Source organism: Crocodylus siamensis, chromosome 3 (genome assembly GCF_052110815.1).
Source record: "Crocodylus siamensis isolate JL-2025a chromosome 3, ASM5211081v1, whole genome shotgun sequence".
Classification (NCBI taxonomy): domain Eukaryota; kingdom Metazoa; phylum Chordata; order Crocodylia; family Crocodylidae; genus Crocodylus; species Crocodylus siamensis.
In genome coordinates, this window is record NC_143397.1 from 186,543,261 (window position 1) to 186,563,042 (window position 19,782).

General features: G+C 39.7%; 1 protein-coding gene across 2 annotated transcripts in view; it reads right to left on the reverse strand.

Annotated features, from left to right (window-relative positions):
- Positions 1-1,031: 1,031 nt before the first annotated feature.
- Positions 1,032-19,782, reverse strand: part of PXDNL (peroxidasin like) — a 344,128-nt gene continuing 325,377 nt past the window's right edge. For both annotated transcript variants that reach the window (XM_090039946.1, XM_090039947.1), the window contains exons 22-23: positions 7,609-7,722; positions 1,032-6,257 (exon numbers count right to left, since the gene is read on the reverse strand). In XM_090039946.1, coding sequence (XP_089896072.1) covers positions 6,126-6,257; positions 7,609-7,722 — 246 coding nt within the window. In that variant the 3' untranslated portion in view covers positions 1,032-6,125. The remainder of the gene's footprint in view (positions 6,258-7,608; positions 7,723-19,782) is intronic.

The following is a 19,782-nucleotide window of genomic DNA, read 5'->3' on the forward strand; positions in this document are numbered from 1 at the left end:
TTGGAATTGTTCAACTATTATGTGTCTGGACTGTGAAAGTAAATAGTTCAGTAGCAATTCTGAACTGTATAAATGATAAAGAAATTGAAGCTCCATGAAAGCTGTGAATTCCCAAAGTTCCAGAAACTGCCTTTTCATTGTCATTAGTTTATCTGGTAGTATCCTTCAATTGACTTTCAGATGTTTCCCTAAAAGGTGTATGTTACATTTCTTCCTTATGGATTAATCCTGCTACTGTTGAAAGCAAGAATGAACATTTTGTTCTTAATATGGTGGTCCATGAAGCAAAGTATACATGATTTGGGTTCCAATTCACTGTCAATATTTTAGATGTCCCTTTTAAAAGCATCCTTATAGAAGACAGAGAGATTTCTCCAAGTCCACTTGTCTTACCTAAATGAGCCCTTGAGTTTAAAATATGGCATAGGCCCAAATTTGGTAGAGCATTCTCGCTTCAGCAAAGTATTTAGGGCTTCTCTATACTATACTGCACAGCACTAGGTAGTTCCTTGAGGAAAACACACTTCATCTACTTGCTCCAGCTCCATGCATGCAGCATAAAGAGAAAAATGTTTTACAGCCACATTTTGGGGTACATTTGAGACATGCCAAACACAGAATTAGGTGAGCTTGTGAGAGCAGTGCTGGCATGCCCAGTAGGGCATGTTTGCACGGAGGTCCTCCTTAACATAGTCCAGTATGGATTTAAAAAACCCTTATGCATAACGCTTGAAGTTAAGCACTTGATTAAATCCCAGTACAACTGTTATGAATCAACAGGATTTAATTAAGTTTTTAAGTTGCTTAAAGACTTTAGTCTTTGCACAAATAATAGCCATAAACAAACACCATTCTATTGATATCAATGAAGTTACAACCCTAACGGTAAATTTGGCTCATTAATTTACCTAGTTCTGTCCACAATAAAATAAGCTGGATTTTGCCTAGTGTTTAGCTATCTACTTCCTCATCTAGAAGTATATGTTGGATAACATTTCAAAAGCTATTTTGGTCAAAATCAAATGCCAGACTTGAGTATGCTTCTTTTAATTGAAAATTTCACTAGAATACAAAGACCCTCATCATCCATTGTTGCAAAATATAACAAAAAACAAACTTACAGACATCCTAAATCAATCATGTGATTACAGTATGATGACTCTTAAGTTATGAAAGAAACACATTTGTTTTTCCTTGAAGTTTTGAAATAAATAAGATATGAGAAGAAATAAATCGATCAAAAATACACACTAAATAAAACAATATGTAGCTCAAGAATACTTTTCTTCCTTTCTCTATAGTTGAATTACACTAGGGTAATACAGCATTTTATACCACATATATTGTACCATATACTATATTTTATTGCAGAGAACATTTAGAATAAGCATTTTTAAGTGATCACAATATACAGGAAAAATTTTGCCCATAGTCAAATAGCACCTGCTTTCAGTGCGGTGTTTGCAATAAAAACACAAGAAAACTCTAGTAATGCATCTGAGTGGTAGTCAAGCCTGGAGTCACTTTTTGCTTTGATATTCACTGAACATGGGACTGGAGTCTCTTTGACAATAACACTTTGCATACCCATTGTGAATCTAGAATACCAAACTCCAATGTTCTTCCAGTCATCAGTCATATCTTAATTAAGAAACTCAAATGTGAGATACATAAATTGGTCAGAATACCTAAAGCTCCCCATATTGGTAGGATAAAAACCAAATTGATTTTGACATTTTAAATGATTGGATACTTCTCTGCCCTAGAAGGAGCACAGAAAGCACTTCCTTCTCAACTACTGCCTTCCTCCAATTTCCCTTGAAATCACTAATCTGGAATTTCTTCTCATCCCAGTGAGCTTTCAACAGATGTACTTTTAATTATGCCTATGTGAGATTTCAATTAGGCAGATTCCTTTTGATACCACAACTATCTAAATTGAGCCCTAGATTGCTGCATTAAAAAAAAAAAAGAATGCAAACCTGAACTTGCAACTTCTTGGTGTTCCCTTATTCCAAGCTCCATATACATGCTATAGTCATATCAAAACATGGATTTGGAAGTCTTAACATACTTGCAACAGCTTGAATGCATAAAACTTAAGTAAACAAATAGTTTCAAAAATGAATTCACATAGGTAAAATACACTCTATGAACTCATATTCTGGGAATAACGTTTAGCACCATATATACTTTAAAATATCCCTGTTCTGTTTGCTTATGAGGTACAAATATGTCATACTTGAATTTTATTAATACTGTTTATAGAGCTTGTAACTAAAGTTAAAATGGTCCTAAAAGTTCAGGAATCATAACTCTCTATATGGCTTTCAGTAAGGAGAGTAAATTAATCCATCACTTAAAACTTCCATCGAGTGGAAGCTATTCAAGAAATATGTTTGATCTCTGGGAGAAATTTTCAGGATATAAACCATTTCTTTATAACTAAAGTTTACTATAATTTTTTCTGGGGTTTTGAGAAATAGAACTTCTGAGTTTTAAGAAAATGTTTTAAGACAACAGCACATTGGAATTAGATCTGAATATTTAATCTTGACTTCAATGTATCAATTTTTATACCAAAATAATGTTATATTAATGTTAGCAAATATTGTAATCTAAAGAGGAACAGTGTTGCACAGTAGTCTACAACAGTTTCAAGGCAGCTTTCAATGTACTGATATGATGCTTCTTTTATTATACATAAACTAAGTGTGAGCATGCTCATTTTGCTTTCACATCATGTTGGTTTTGTAGTACTCAGTTTATTAACCAAATTGTAAGCTGGTAATTCGTGTCAAAGCTTCCAAGGGGAACACACATCAATGTACATAAAAAATACTAAGTTACCCTCATATATAAGCAAGAATTTACATTTAATTTATATTAGCTTTATAGCTATGCAACTGTTAAAAAAATTAAATTATCCAGTTTTAGCTTTTCTGGCATTGTTAGTATTTATGGCATCATATGGAGAGCTAATATATTTTGAGGAACTATATTTTAAAAGTAAGTGATATACCAGAGAGAGCAAGGAACAGACAGAGGAAGCCCAAACATGTACACCATTTATATCCCACTAAACAGGGCTTACATTGTACATAGGTCCTGTGCTGGTTCTATCACTTCCCCTCAATCAAGGCTTCTTACGATTAAATATGAAAGATGTTTTCTGTAAAGCTAACAATACTTCTGGAGTAAATTAAAAAACCAGCTACATTAATCAAGCTGCTCTTAACAAGATGAGCTTACTGAAATAAACTCCATTGCTCCTACTTTTCAGGAGTCAGGAATCAAGATTTCAGACAGTTACAGTGAAAGGTAGTGTTGAAAATGTCATCATTATGAAGGGATTTAACTCAGCTGTGAACCTTTATTTAGCAGCCGTGTATTATAACTTAATGTTCCAGCAGAAAATTATTTTGAGCAAGGTGTGAATCATGTTTTTCTGTTCAAACACTCTAACAGTATCACTGGAAACTACAAACATAAATGTGACCTGTGTGTATATTGGTAAACAGAATACATTAGTTAAAATATGGATAAAACCCTGATAATTTAAGGTTGGTATATGCTCTTTTAAAATTATTTTTACAGTCCTTACTGATTTCCCAAGATAATTTACATTTTCGCATGTACTTACCTGTGCATGACATGAAGTAAAAAATACATTGTTTTTAACAGAAAGTTATGAATGTCAGAATAAAGTAAATTCTTCATTAGATATTTTTCTTGGTATTTTGATTTCACTGTCAATATTGTCACCCTAAATGTGTATGAATGTAAATACATAAGCCCATTTCAGAATTTTGGGGGGTCTTATTCATTTTTGGATTCTCTCAGTTCATCATCTATAAATGTATTTTGTGAATCTAGCTTAAAGGACTGGACATTTATACATGTAATAAACATTAATGATAATCAAGGCTGAGTGAGAAACTCCATGCACACCGTTATGGGATGGCCTCTTGTTAGTAAACAAAAAAATCAATAATAACAGAATGAAAGTAAAAGGGAAGCACAGATGTTCATTAATTTTAAAGGGGAAAATTCAGTAGGTACAGCTCTCTCTCGGAATTTTGAAATCGCTGAGACAAAATTTCCAAAATAAATTCAGGCACTAGGTAGTGTCAGTAAAACTGCAGCCACACTGGTTAATATGTACATCTACTTCGCACTGTCGCATCCACACCAGCTAAGTAACATGAAAATACACATTTGGCGCACATGCATTTTTGAGGCACATCTCAGGGTACACATTTGAAAAGATGACCTCTGATTTTTTATGCAATACATTTTTTAAATTAAGTTGCCATGTCTTTTAATAGGAGCAAAAGAATAGGACTGGAAGAGACCTGTTAGGTCATGTAATTTCATCCAGTGCCACTCAACCTTTTGGTACCATGGACCAGAGAGATGGTACAGAGCCCAGCTGCCATGTGCACCAGGACTGGGTCCTGAGGCCCCCTTCCACCTTCCTTGTGTTGGAATTCGGCCCTGTGTACTGGAATCAGACACCAAATCCAGTGTGCAGGAACTGGGGCTCCTCCTGGGTCTGGAAATTTGGCAATGGAGGAATGATGCCACTGCTCTCCTGCTGCTAAATTTCTAGACCCATGGGGAGCCCTGTGGTCGAGAAGATACAGCACCATGGGCTGGATCTGGCCTGTGGGCCAGAGGCTGAGCATCTCTGATCTAGCTCCCTGTTATCACAGGCAATTAATGTAATCATGCAATCCTATTTATAAACTTACTAAACTCCTGACTATCTGCATGGGAACAAGGTGAATAGTTGAGTCCTTCTTTTGTGGATATAAACAGACATCTTAAGAATGGAATAAGCTATGCTGGATATGCCCCGACAGAGCCAATCTACTTTACTGATATCTACAGATGTCACAGGGGCTGTTGTCCTACAGGGTCAGACCCCTTCTGCTCCTCGGCATTCAGGGGTCCCATCCTGCAAGACAATGGCTCCAGGTGCCTCATCCCAACTCAGGGCGTGGCAACAAGATCTGAGTCCTGTGGGAATCCTCTGCAGGAGAATTCCTATGGTGCAGAATAAGAAAACAGACATCCTCCCATTTAAGGCATTACAAACTGAGTACTGTTAGTCACAGCAACATTTTTGGGGCATCTATTCTCTTGCAACCTGTGCTGCCAGAAACATTTTTCTGGCAGCATAAGGGTAATGTCTGTTTGCACCCTCTCTCTCATTCTTTCTTTCAACCACTTACATCAGTGGGAGTACCATGCCAAACGAGGGATAATAGAACATTTAGAAAAGAATATGTAAAACCATCTATGAATTATTTTACACTTATCCACACATTATCTGACTTGGGATACATGTTCATAAATGGCAAGCTCCCTGAGGTGCATTTCATCAAATTTCAGATCACAAACTCAGCACCATGTGACCTTAAAGAACTGTGCTACACTGCTCTTTGATTTTGATCCTGATAAAGCTCAAGCTCCATAAAGCTAGTGTGGAATCAGAAGAAAATCTCATAATACGAAACCAAACTGTTTCTCATCGTGTAACTCCTTTCTTAAACCCCTACCCCAGAAACAAACAAAACAAAACAAACAAGCAGGTCACATGCACTTCTTTCCTAGAATTATTTTCCTTGGAACAATTCATTAAAAAAAAAAAAAGATGTTGCTCCTAAACATCAGAACTTATTTGAATTTCAAAAAAGTATTTCAGTTGATGGTTAAATAACATGGTTCAAAGCTATATCATACTTTTGATCCCTTTTCTCCCTGCCTTTTGGCAGAGGGGGTCAAGAATAATATCTGATTTTTAAAACTGAGTTACTGATTCTAACTTGTAACAACTTCTAATATCCGAATACAGGACATGTAAAACTGTTAAAGGGCTTGCGCTATATTCTTTCATCGCCTTGCTCACCTTACCCAGCCATGTTGAAAGATAATGTTCCCAGCACCCTGAAAACCCTGGAGTGACTTAATGGTTTAGTCAGTGTGTTTTTTCACATCAAATGTTTTAGTGCAGGTATAGTTAGCAGTACTTGTAACTGCTTGGCAGATTCTCTGAATTTAGAAGTTATATCTTCTCAGTAGACAGGTCCAATGGATGCTCATTATCAGAGGAATAATGATTAGAGTTCAGCAGATGATTCTATAGCATTTTCACTTTCTCTGCAGACTGGACAACATTTTCCTTCCAGCTTTGCAGGGGCTGAACACTCCACTAAGCGACATGTCTCTACAGTGCAGATTATTTGGCCGTTCTGAAAGGCAATATTTAACATATTAGCACAAATCACATAGAGCACAAATAAAAGAGAGGAAAACAAAATAGTGAGGCCTTTGTCATGCAGGCCGCTGCAAAATACAAGATGGCCTACTTATCCACATGAATAAATGACAATTTTCATAGCTGACACACCAATATGAAAGGTTACTGAGGTTAATTAGAATTGCAGAGCCAAACAGCACCACACCATTTTTTTCTAATTCACTTTTCCTTTTTTTTTAATAGCTTGCATTAGACAGGGGTTCAGTTTGCATACAGCATACTGAAACAATATGGAATTTCCACTCAGTCTAGTTATAAGTAGATCATTATAACCAAGTGGGTTTCATTGTGTAGTAGCTATTTTTAATGCTAGCAGTAGATTCTAATACTCATGATGTTTTTTTGTTGTGAGATTCATTACCTTCGACAACTGACTGCAACAAGCATTAAAAAGAAAGGAGGACCTGCAAAAGACCTATGTACCACTATACTCAATCCACAAAGTATGAGAGGTATAAGGGGTCCTCAAACATTTTTTACTCTATCCCTTGGGGAAATTTGGCAACATACTTTGACACATGAAGGCATTCGTATTACAGCATTCAATACATATCAATAACAGGGCTAAAGAAGCATGACAGAATCAAGAAGAAATCTGCAATGTCATTAACTATTTTATGAGATTACTGAGGCAGACAGAAATGATGTCATTAATGAGAAGAATAACTGGAAGGCATCCATGTACAGGAAATAGAAGTTGAGTAGCTGCTGGATGATATGTAACATACCTGCCAAATGGTAGCAACTATTTATATAGACAAAACCCACCTTTGTTTCAGGAACAGCCTTACATAAAGAACTATGAGAATTGTATCTGGTCAAGAACAGAGAGAGGATGTTCATACTGGAATATGCTAATCTCTTCAATAAGGAAATAAGTCACCCATTGGTACATTTGTTTGGGAATTAACGTCTTGGAAAAAAAGAGATTGCTAATGAAGCTACCTTGCACTTTCTGAACGGTTTTAAACAAAAGAGGCACCTATGCCCAAGATCCGGATTTCCATTTCGTAGTACTTTCTGCCCATTTTGCACATGTTTAAGTAACTATCCAAAAATACAAAAAAGGGAATGAATCTGAATGAGATATTTTTGCCTTTTATTAGGTTTTGATTATAATAAATCCCCACAACATTTCTGCAGCAGATTTGCATTGTCTATAACCACTAAAGCATAGAAATTTGCAAGGCAGACTCCTTCCTAAACTCTTAATTGCAGGTTGGCATAGTACTGGAGGAAAAAAAGAAAAATAGATGCTATGGGGAACTTTTAGTAACACATACCTTACAGCTACAACTAATGCAGTCTTCCTTCATCCACTGCTCATTTTCCTTCCGCTGAATCCCATTATCATCTATGCAACCTTCCTGCCTCAGGCGAGCCTCCAGCTTGTTTATCTGCAAAAGGATCAGGGAGAGGAGGCATAGGAAAAGGTGAAACTAAGCTGAGAAATAACGATATAATGAATCACTGTTCTTGATAAGAGTGTACATTAAAACTTCAAAAGCCATCACACATTAATTCATTTTCCTTACTACAAAGTCTTTATCCTGTCTTTGTTGGGTTTTTTTTCCCCTCGCATGGAAGAGATTTGCAGTCCAAACAATGTTTAGTAGTTAAAACATTGTATTTGTGACTTGTTTTACAACCAGTACCTTTAATTCAGCACTCTTTAGGTTCCACAGGAATCTATTGTATAATATCACGTGGACCAGTGATCAGTAACTAATGACATTGCAATGACGGAGCTTAATAGCAAAAGCCAACCTTTTCTCCCTGCAATATTGGGAATTATAATATTGATTTAGCCTACAAAAGAAATGGATTCTTCCCCACTCCATTGTGGATTTTGATTAGTATCATAAAATCATAACAGTTTAATAGTTTTTTGGTTGTAGCTGTGTTGGCCTAAGGACATAGGCCGGCAAGGTTCTTTGAGTAGATGTGATATTTTTTATTAAACCGAGTAGTTTTTTCCAACTATTCAGTTGGTCTAATAAAAGATATCACATCTCCTGAAAGAACCTTGCCTGACAGTTTAATATAATTTGATATGAATGGCTTTGTCCCTTCCTAAAAATGTTTTAACAGAAGAACAAGAAAGATGTTATACAATTGATGTGTTCTTGAGGCAGTTTAAACACAGTCTGTTTCCACTATCCATGGGTTCTAACCAGTATTATTAGCCCTTATTTGCAGGAATTAATGGGATGCTTGAAGAAAATAACAAAAAAACCACTGTATGTATTTATGTATTTTTATTTCCAAAGACAGAGTTTGGACATATTTAACTTCTGTTTTTAAGAACTCACTGATATGATCTAGACAGGGAATGAGAAGTTGAATAATGTGCTCTCTTTGACTGTTTTTCAGTCTGATGAGTCAAAAATTGATAATTGCCTCTCTCCCTGGAATGCCTCCACGCAATTCTGCAAAAGGTCAGACCTTTGTTAAAATGGCTTACAATGCAGTTTAAACCAAAATCAGATGTACAAGCCCCTTAAGCTGTTTTCAAGACAACTGGAACAGTTCAAAAGTTTACCTGGAAAATCAAGTATTCGTTTGAACCAGTTTACAGAGCACCTGTTCAATATTACACGTGGACACCAAGTATTCCATGACACAGATATGGTAGGTCCTCTAGTCATCCCACACTGTATCATTTACTCCTCACCCCCCATGCTGCTGCAACTGGCTGGTCTGATACAGTTAAAAGTCTACTGTTCCCATTTTTCCCCTTTTATTGGCACTTCTTTGCACTGCTTGTTCAATGGCAGCTATCTTTCTAACAACCAGGTGTCTTCACTCCCTACTCAACTGTGGCCCTTCATCATGGTTATTCAAGCTCCCGAGAACCCAAAAAACATGGGCCCAAATACTTCTCACCCACTGGCTCCTCCCAAGTCATGGAAACACACTGGAGACTTTGGTCAACTGCAGTCTACTGAAGATTGTAAACCTCAAGTTTAGGAGAGAAGTTAAGGAAACATAAGAATGCCCCAGCCATAGATCACCCATCACCTGGGATCCCCAAAGGATGGGTACAAGCACTGCCCCCACTCACCCACTGAGAGACATGTTGGACTGGGTGCTCATTCTTGTCCCCTGATGTCAGAGACACAGTACTTCAAATGCTTAAAGGGTGACAGCTCTATCTAGAATACTAAGACACTGTATATGTGAGCACTTCTGATACATGGCAACTGTGACTCGGTTCCCAGTGACATACAATTATTATGTGTAGTCACACCCCCAAACGATTGCCTTTTTAAAAATATGAACTTCACCTTGTGCACCTGTCTAAAAGCTTCTGAGTCCTTAGCACTCCTATTGTCCGTCCACACAACATGTTCACCAAGCCAGGCAGTGGCACCCTCAAACCTGATGTGCTGCTCTTGAATTAAAGCAGTGCCATCATATACAAGTAGTACTGGAGGTGGGCTAATCAGGAGCGCTAATCAATCTGCCCAAGATAGCACCTGAACACAGCTACATGGCTTCCATTAGGCCTGCATTATCACCGGGCACTGTTGCCTGCCACCATAATTTCACTGTTTAGACAAGTATCTGGAAAGGCCTGATAACCCTTGCACTGGGATTCAGCAATAGACATTTCATTTCTGGCCTGTATGCACTTGTTTCTTAAATTTTAGGCTTTCTTCAGCGAAGCATTCATCCAAATAAAAATCAGGTAAAATTAAGGCACAGTATTATTAAAGAGGGAATTACACGAGGATCTCTTTGTATGTAGCTGACTTTTCACAGTGTGATGTATGGCATTGTCTTACTGCTGCCTCGGAAATGGGTATCTCCTGCAAATTTTCTGGGATGCACAGGCTGAACTGTATCCCCTTCATTAAATGAGTTAGGAATAATTCAAGAGACAAATCCCCCACTTGGGGCTTTTCTTTCCATTGTATAGATTTTCTCTGAGGCAACAGCTAGACGTTAATAATGGATCCTTTGGGATTTGACCCCATCATATATATAATTGGACACCTACTCTCTCAGGCCCCAACACGATTCCTAAGATCAGACAAGAACAACTTCCTAGTAGTAGCATCAATGTGCTAAGTTCTCTTGGCAAAAACCTTGAAAGGTCATTTGATAGTTATTCCTCAGCCTTGGAACTTCCTTCCCCTTGAACTGCGCCAGAACCCAGGCCTGGCTATCTTACAGAAACCTTGTACGATATTCCTATATGGGCAGGCATTTAGCAATCCAGGATAGTTTAAGAAGCTTTTGTTCCATATTTTATCCCATTTGCTTTTATTCACCGTTTTTGTCTCTTACTGTAAATTGCCCTAAGCCTTTCTTTACAGCATACAAATCTAATAAGTAAATAGTAAATATTAGGTTTTAGTTAAAGATCCTAAGTAGATCTATACTGGTGCTATACCTGAAAATTCAAATTGTGTTTGATTGAAAACCTGTCACAACAAATTAAATGCATCTGAATTTAGCAGACAGGTGTGCAATTAGTCATTTTTTGATGGTGGAAGCAGTTCTTGGCCATTGTACCTCCTCCACAGAGGGTAACAGAACACCAATCACTAGGAGGCAGTTTGGTAGCCCTTTTACTTTTGAGCTTGAAAGATTTCAATTCTAGTCAAACAGAGAAAATAGAGTGTGCAGATGAATTATTATTCTTGCCTTTGGTCTTCATTTCATTTTTTACTTTTGATTAAATAAGGATGTGTAATAGGATTCCAACTTATGCTCCATGCATTATTTTCTGTGATATGAGAATGTAGTGTATATAAGTCTTCCTTCAAGTAAATTGTATTATATAAACAAAATTCTCCTTTGAAGATCAAGTGTTTCCAAATTAATAATATAAATAGTAGCAGCTGAGTGCTGTTGGGTCTTCTGCTCCCATTAGCTGTTCATAATTAAAAAGGGAACATCAGTAAGTTTCCCTTGACATCTGCTCATTTTTTGATGGAGGACTAATTTCACAGCACACTCAGCTTTAGAGAATGTTTTATCTTTTAAATCCCTAGTTGTGTGTAACTGTTTTCCTAAATGAAAGGCTGAAGTTGGAAAGAGAATGACAATGCGTACTTTAATTGACAGGTTGTACAGTATCATAGTTTCATAGTTTGTAGGGTCGGAAGGGACCTGAGCAGATCATCTAGTCCGACCCCCTGCCATGGTAGGAAAGAATACTGAGGTCAAACGACCTCAGCAAGATGTTCATCTAACCTCCTCTTAAACACCCCCAAGGTAGGAGCCTGCACCACTTCTCTTGGAAGCTGGTTCCAGACCCTAGCCGCCCTGACTGTGAAGTAGCGCCTCCTGATATCTAACCTAAACCTACCCTCTGCCAGCTTGTGACCGTTATTCCTGGTCACTCCTGGCGGTGCTCGGGGGAACAGGGACTCCCCCAATGCCTGCTGATCCCCCCTGACTAGTTTATAACAGGCCACAAGATCCCCCCTCAGCCTTCTCTTTTGGAGGCTGAACAGGTTCAGGTCCCGTAGCCTCTTCTCATAGGGCCTGCCCTGTGGTCCCCTGATCATGTGAGTGGCCCTCCTCTGGACCCTCTCCATGCTGTCCACATCCCTCTTGAAGTGCGGCGCCCAGAACTGGACACAATACTCCAGGTACGGCCTGACCAGTGCCACATAGAGGGGGAGGATCATCTCTTTGGACCTGCTCGAGATGCATCTGTGGATGCATGCCAAGGTGCGGTTGGCCTTCCTAACTGACTCTCCACACTGCTAGCCCATGTTCATATTGGAGTCAGTGATGACCCCCAGATCCTTTCCCGCCTCCGTGCTGACAAGAGGGGAGTTCCCCAACCTGTAGGTATGGTGCCGGTTGTTCCTCCCGAGGTGCATCACCTTGCACTTGTCTGTGTTGAAACCCATCCTATTCTCATCCGCCCACCCTTGTAACCTGTCTAGGTCTGACTGTAGCCTTTTGCATCCTTCCAGTGTGCCCATGTCCCCCCACATCTTAGTGTCATCAGCAAATTTGAACAGGGTGCTTTTTACCCCCTCGTCCAAATCATTGATGAAGATGTTGAACAGTGCGGGCCTGAGGACCAAGCCCTGCGGAACCCCACTGCCCACGTCCTTCCAGGTTGAGAAGGACCCATCCACTACCACCCTCTGGGTGCGGCCCTCCAGCCAGGTGGCGACCCATTTGACTGTGTGGGTGTCTACACCACAGCCCCCCAGTTTATTAATGGGAACGGGGTGAGAGAGAGTGTCGAAAGCCTTCCGGAAGTCCAGGAAGGTTATATCCACTGCTACCCCTGCATCTAATGATCTGGTGATCTGATCGTAAAAGGCCACCAGGTTGGTCTGACAGGACCTGCCACTGGTGAACCCATGTTGGTTGCCCCTAAGCATGCAGTCTCCTGCTGGCCCCTCCTGGATGTGTGCCAGCATAATTTTCTTGAACAGCTTGCCTAGGATCGAGGTAAGACAACCAGCCTATAGTTTCCCGGGTCCTCCTTCCTACCTTTTTTGAAGATGGGGACCACGTTGGCCCTCTTCCAGTCCTCCGGTACCTCACCAGAGCACCATGAGTGCTCGTAAAGTTGTGCAATGACCTTGGCGAGTTCCTTTAGAACTCTAGGGTGGAGATCATCTGGGCCGGCTGACTTGAATACATCCAACCCCTCCAGAAGCTCCCTAACTAAATCCTCGCTAACCCGTGGCCCAAGTGTGCCTCCCCCAGGGCCCGAGGGGGGCCCAGCAGGGAGGTGGCTGTTCTGGTCCCTACTTAGGAAGACGGAGGCAAAGAAATCGTTAAACATGTTAGCTTTGCCGTCTGGTGTGACAACCAAGTTTCCCAATGCGTCCTGCAAGGGCCCCACATTACCCGGGACCTTCTTTTTACCCCCTACGTATTTAAAAAAGGACTTCTTATTGTCCTTAATCTGGGAAGCTAGTCCCAGTTCCATCTCTGCCTTGGCCTTCCTAACTACCCCCTACATTCCTGAGCAACTACAGAATATTCCTCCCTGGTGAGACTTGTTTTTGTTAAAAATTTACTTTAATTGAAGACTTTTTCTTTCTCTCTCTCTTTTTACTTGTTTATTTATTTATTTAACATATGATTGTAGTTTGCAGTCCTCCAATAAGTTTTTACTGAATTCCTTTCCTTTCCTAGTACTACTCCAGAAATATAGCAACAGACTTGAGTGGTGTGAACATTGATAATACAGATTCCAGAAGTAACACAAAGTTAGTGAATACATGCCATGGTGTTCATCTAAGAGTTTTACTTGTGGTTAGGAGTGAGATCAATAGATCAACAAGGCCATTCCAATCACAACTTGAAAGCTTTATTAGCGTGCTCAATAGCAAAGATTTATTTATACCAATAAAGACAATGCTTACACAGCCTTGGATTTAGGGAGGACAGGTCTGCTGGCCAGGCATCTCTGCTCCTCTGGAGACTTCTGCTGGGTCTATTCCTCAGCTTCTGCTGAGCTGCAGGAAAAGTCCAATTTTTTCTTCAGCCTATATCCAATATTTATAGATGGCTGAAGGGCTGCTTTTGATATTCTAATAAATTATCCCTAGTTGTTTGTTTTTTTAATTTCTTTGGTTTTACAGAATTTTTTGGAACTGGATAGGAACTAGATTTGTTGAGGTCCTAGAAGGCATTAAGGGATCAGTTAGCCAGAGCTTTTTATCCTTGGGCCATTTTACCCCAGCCTGTCAATTGCTTGTCAGTTTTTTACCCCAATTTATGGTACTGTCAATCAATTGAAACCTATATTCTTGCAACAGCAGAAGGGAGGATTACTATAGGATACTGGAACATTATGTTTTAAGCTGTAGGCTCTCAAGGGCAGGGTCTACCCTTCTGTATCTGTGCAGCTTGCAGTACGATCAGATACCAAACCTGACTGGTGAATAATAATAAACTGCACTGAAATTCACAATGACTTCTTTTTGCTTATGCAAAATCACATTATTAAGATATAGCACAAATTCTCAAATACTCTCCAGCTACATATCCTTGCAGAATAACATTAAGAAAAAAGATTGTTAATCGGTGCAAAGCTCTGAAATCAAACTGCATCCCATACTAACTTCAATAATAAATAGGTTTTATTATCTTAAATATATTTTTACCTGAAAAGTTTGATCTACAAGAAGGAAATCTACAGAATTAAACCTTTTTGTCATTTGAGGGGTTAACATTCTTTAAAGAGAAAGAAAAAAACAAACATCAAGAAACACATGTTCCTACATCTACACAACTCATGTTGGCAATTTTATTTACAGAAAAATACTTTCCAGTCTGTCACTTATATCCAAACATGTAATGCACTGTTTATGAGAAGTCTATAGGGAAACAGAGTAAAATACATTTACTTCATGCCTTAAAAGGTGCTACATGGATTTAGTGACCTTCTGATAAATTACAAACATTCTTCTGCACCATTGCAATCATCTAAATATTGAGCTATTAAATCAATGTTCGCCAGTTGTATGTTGTATGCACAAAAGACTGGAAAATCTGTTCGAGTACTCCATAGAACAAAGAAACGGTTTTAGACCTTTACTAGAAAAATATTAGAAAAAAAAGGTACGAGTGAGAAAGTGCATGGCCCCACAAGTTGCTGGGCATGAAAGCATTTGGAACTCAAAGTTACCATTGTGACCAGAGACTGCAACCCTCTCCCTCTTGCCACATGCCATTCATGCAAGCATCATTTTTAGTACATGCCAACTGTTTTACACTGTATGGAGTATCGTCTCAATGGTCCAGTGCAATGCAAATTGGCCTGTGTTCTGTTGCAGGGTGAAATGCTCAACCTCAAAGGTGATGTGCCCAGATCAAGAACTGAAAGAGGTGGAGAATGTTATCAGAGTCAGCTCCTATGAGCTGGTTCTTGCAGCTCTTCAGGGTTTCCATCTTGGCCTATCCCAGCAGAAAGTTGGCCAGGAAGATCATGACCTGCTTGGCCACGTACTACAGAAAATTCTCTTGGTGAAATCCATGTCCAACATGCTAAACAGGCTGCTGAGGTTGACTAAGTTCAGTCAAGGACAGACCAAAAGAGTCTCTCTGCCCTTACAGAAGGCGCAAGCTGTCAGCATTGTCTAATCTAAGGGGCTGAATCCAGGAGCTACCACTGGATGTCACAGTCCTCTTGGCAATGAGCAGCTTGTACAGGGTGCATCAGGCAGGGTGGGCCTAACCTGGCAATGTTGCCACTAGGTGTTGCCTTCAGGTCATGTCAGAGCAGCCAGAGAGGAGGAGGGCATGGTCCTCCCAAGTTTGTGCAGGTATAAAGAGCTTTTTTGGCAGGCTCTCAAATCAGGTGCTGCTGCTGTGGATGCTCTCATTCAGCATTATGAGGGGACACCAAGGTATCAGGCCCACTGCCATTATTTTCATCCACAGCTTGGGCCACCAGGCATCAACATGGTGTGCCCAAAGAACTCTCATTGAGAACGGTTTCTCACACATGGAGGTTGTCTTCCTGGGCAGCAACAATGTCAACTGGGAAGGTGGTCTTCACTTACACCATGAAGCATGAAGCAAAATGGAAAGAGTTCAGGCCCAGCCAGGTGGCCAGGAACTGTGAAGACTGCTGCAAGACCAGGCTTTGTTGATTTCATGCAACAGCCTTGGAAATCTCTGGCACCTGGCCTGAGGTCCCAGGCAGAAGGGAAGCTTACCATGCCTGAGCCAGGTTCCAGTAGAAAGATGGGATGGCATTCTACTTGAAGTGATCAGGATCCAAGAGAAGATCTCCTGATTGAGTCTGAGGCCAAATCTGAGATCCCTCTTTTGGTGAAGAAATGCAGAGGCCAGCCATCACCATCATGGGTGAGCTTCTCTGCCTAGAGGCCATTTAACACCTGTAGGAGGTCTTTCCCAAACTCTCTACATCAGAAGTTGACAAGCTTGAGCAGAAGCTATCCTTTCCAGAGCTGACAGTTGCTGTTGAGGGTCTTGTCACGGGAAAAGCCACTGGCTTTGATTACTCATCAAATGCTATTAAAATTTTCTGGTCTATCCTCAGCTCAGATCTGAGAACCTTTTAGGAGAGCTGGAGGATAAGATCTAGCTAGTCATCTGCCAACAAGCAGTCATGATCCTGCTGACCAAGAAGGGATACCGTGGTAACATTAAGAATTGGCGAACAGCGTTGTTCCTGTGTAATGATTACAAAATCCTTGACAAAGACCCTAGGTCCTAGGGCGTAGGCCATGAGCAGAGGTACTATGTGCTCAGCAGAATGATTCACAACAACCTGTTTTCTCTGTGCAACTAGATAGATTAAGAGAAAGCTTTTGACTGAGTCCATCATTATTTCTTATTTCAGACTTGGGAAGCTTTTGGCTTTGGGTCTCTTCACTTTTACCATCTGCCTCCTATTCCAGAACATCTCTAGCCTCCTGAAAATGAATGGAATGCTGGAAACCCCATTCCCAGAATGCAAGCAGATCCAGCAGGCTGGCCGCCTCTATGGATTCCTCTGTGTTCTGGCCATTGAGCCACTGCTCCATGTACCAAGGCACTGCCTGATAGAGGTCTGACCATCCCACTGGCCTTAGCTGCACCTTATGGTGATTATGTGATTAATGGTGATAAGGAAACTGAATTAAAAAAAAATCATAATCACAGAATCACATGAATACTACAAGGTGTGGATAGGTATAGGAGAACAATGATGGCAACACTTATGATAGAAGGTGGAAAAGATATGTGTGTGGCTGTGGGATGTGTATTATATTAAAGATATAATATATTCCAGATTAAGGGATATTTTGCTTAGAGAATATAATAGTTGGCATAAGATACTGTTATTTCATATCTGATGCATAATTCCATATGGAATTTTATGATGCAAGTATTTTGTGATAATAACAAAAAATAACGGTGAGAGGAACCTTAGGCCCCAGGTCTCCCATTTCCTGAATCAATACTGTAACAACATTTTACATTGCTGTCTTACATAAGCTAGGGAACTTGTAGTGGGATTGATGAGTGACAGGGACTCAGTGACTCATCTTCCTATATACATGCTTTGGCCACAAACCACATTGGGGAGTGGATGTAGCAAGTCAATTGGAGAAACAGTTGCAAATCAATTTCATAGGTGCATGGGCTCATGAATATTTCCTATTTCTCTCTCTGTTATACCCCTGAGTTGAACTTATTTATTTAGGCATCCAGAAAGGACCCACGTTTCCTATGCACCAAGAAATATTTCAAATAATTAGCAGTGCTGTGTGATACTGGGGTCTCTTTTAAAGGACTGTCTCTTGGAACACTGATGGGCCTTGGTACATCCAACAGACATTAAAAGTCTACCTAATATACCTACACATTTTCTCTTTATAGTTCAAAATTACTCTAGTTTCCCATTTTGACTATAGTATCTAAAGTTTACTTCCTTAGGTACTACGTTCAACATTTCATCATACACCAACTTGTTGCAAACCACGCACCATCCTTATTTGTTTTACTCATAATTCTACATCACATTATTTATTGTCATATTATATTCTTAATCCTTAAATGATGCATTTTTGGAAAAACAAATGTGCACACCTATTTGCGGTAGAGAAACAACGTGAACAAGGAGGGATTTTGGGAAAGAAGGGGCAAATGAGTAAATGAAGTTCTCTTATGAATACTCTCAGTCAATTTAAACTATAATCCACTCTCATCCTTTTTAGTTGACTCAAAATCTCATTGAAGTATGCATCAATGTGTTTTTAATGTTGATATACTATTTAATTTTCTCCTTCCCTCGGTAGAGGTTTATCTAATAAATAACTTATTTTTTATGAAAACAAACAACATATTTTCCCCATATGAAAGCAACTTTGTAAATTCCTCTATCTATATCATATCATATATATGATATCTATATCATACTTCAAATAACCACAAAAGCCCAACAGAGGAGAAACGCTATATATTTCCAATTAACTTTATTTTATAACGCTATATATTTCCAATTAACTTTATTTTTGAGATTCAGCTGTTTCTGAATCTATCCAAATTGTTAGCTATAAGTTAAAGGAAAACTTGTCAGAACAAAAATTTTACATTCGTTGTCTAGATTTAAAAAACAACAACAAAAACACCTCTCCTCTGTTTTATTTGTAAAAAATCTATTTCCAGACTTCCCTCAGTTATGAGCGCTTATACAGGTTTCTCCACTTCAGCCAAGGATCCAAGCACATGTCTACATATAAGCAAACAATAGTTGCGCTGCAACTAATAATGAACTTAAGGATAGATGCATGCTCAACTGGGGTCAAGATCCCCCTGTCACAAGGTTGCTGTCTCTTCTCTTGTACAGTTGTAGTCTAAAGAACTACACTTAAGCAAAGAATCAGCAGCCATCAGCAATACAGTTAGCAAAGAAATGTATCTGAACACTCTTACAGATTCTGAATCACTATATAATAATCTAATTAGGTTCATAACCTATGCTATTTGCTGTGTACTTGCAGGAAACTGTTTTCAGTTTGCACAGTGAGCTGAACTGCCCTTTCTTTGGCTAAACCTACAGAAGGGGATAATCTGGAATTACTTTAACCTTCTTGTCAAGGAGAGGATAAGGAATGAGTCACAGGGACCAACATCAAACTAGAAGCAACTGCAGCTTTCAGGGGCTAATTAGGAGAATTATGTGCATCCCCCACAACTACACCTCTACTTCCTAACACAGACCTATCCACTCCTTCAGTCTGGCTCTGCTGTGGATTGCAAACCTTCAACATGTGGCCTTTTTTGACCCTAGGAAGCAGCAAGGGATGAAGAAGTGGCCAGCAACGCCTTCAACATGAAAGATGAGTAATAATTCTGGCAATGAACGTACAAAGGCTTATCCCATACCTTAGAAAGAAGTACTTCATGGCTAGAAAATTATATTAAGAAATTTGCTTTTAGGAATTGGCTTGAAAGTAAAATAGATATTGCATTAGAATAGTGGTCCAAGGCAAAGGTTAATTGGTTTCAAAAAGCTTGTTTATGACAAAGTTTCCTTCAAGGCTCTCTGTATCTGGAACCAGCAGGGTTAGGGAAATACAGGAATATGGTGACACAGCAAAACGTGGACAGTACGATGACCACAGGGAAACCAATCAACAATGCCTGAGAATGACGAGTCAGCACAGGAAAAAAATATATACAAAAAGAGGGATTCATAGTAGCAAAGGGTCCTTGGGGGAGGATCCAAGGCCACCATGGACAGAGGACACACCACAAGCCCATCTCACCCACCCCACTGGAGTTCGGGGGGGGGGGCGGAGTGGAAGGGAGAAGGGAAGAGGGAATGGCTCAGCTCTCAGCCTCCAGGCTGCTGACATCTGACATTCAAGACAGAACCTCAGGATGAAGCTTGCATTAATAGCAAGATATACCTTCCCTCTATGACAGCCAGCCCTGAGACTGGTAGATATAGAATCAGAGTGGTTATTTTATTTGCCTTGCCTCGATTATTTTTATCTGCTATC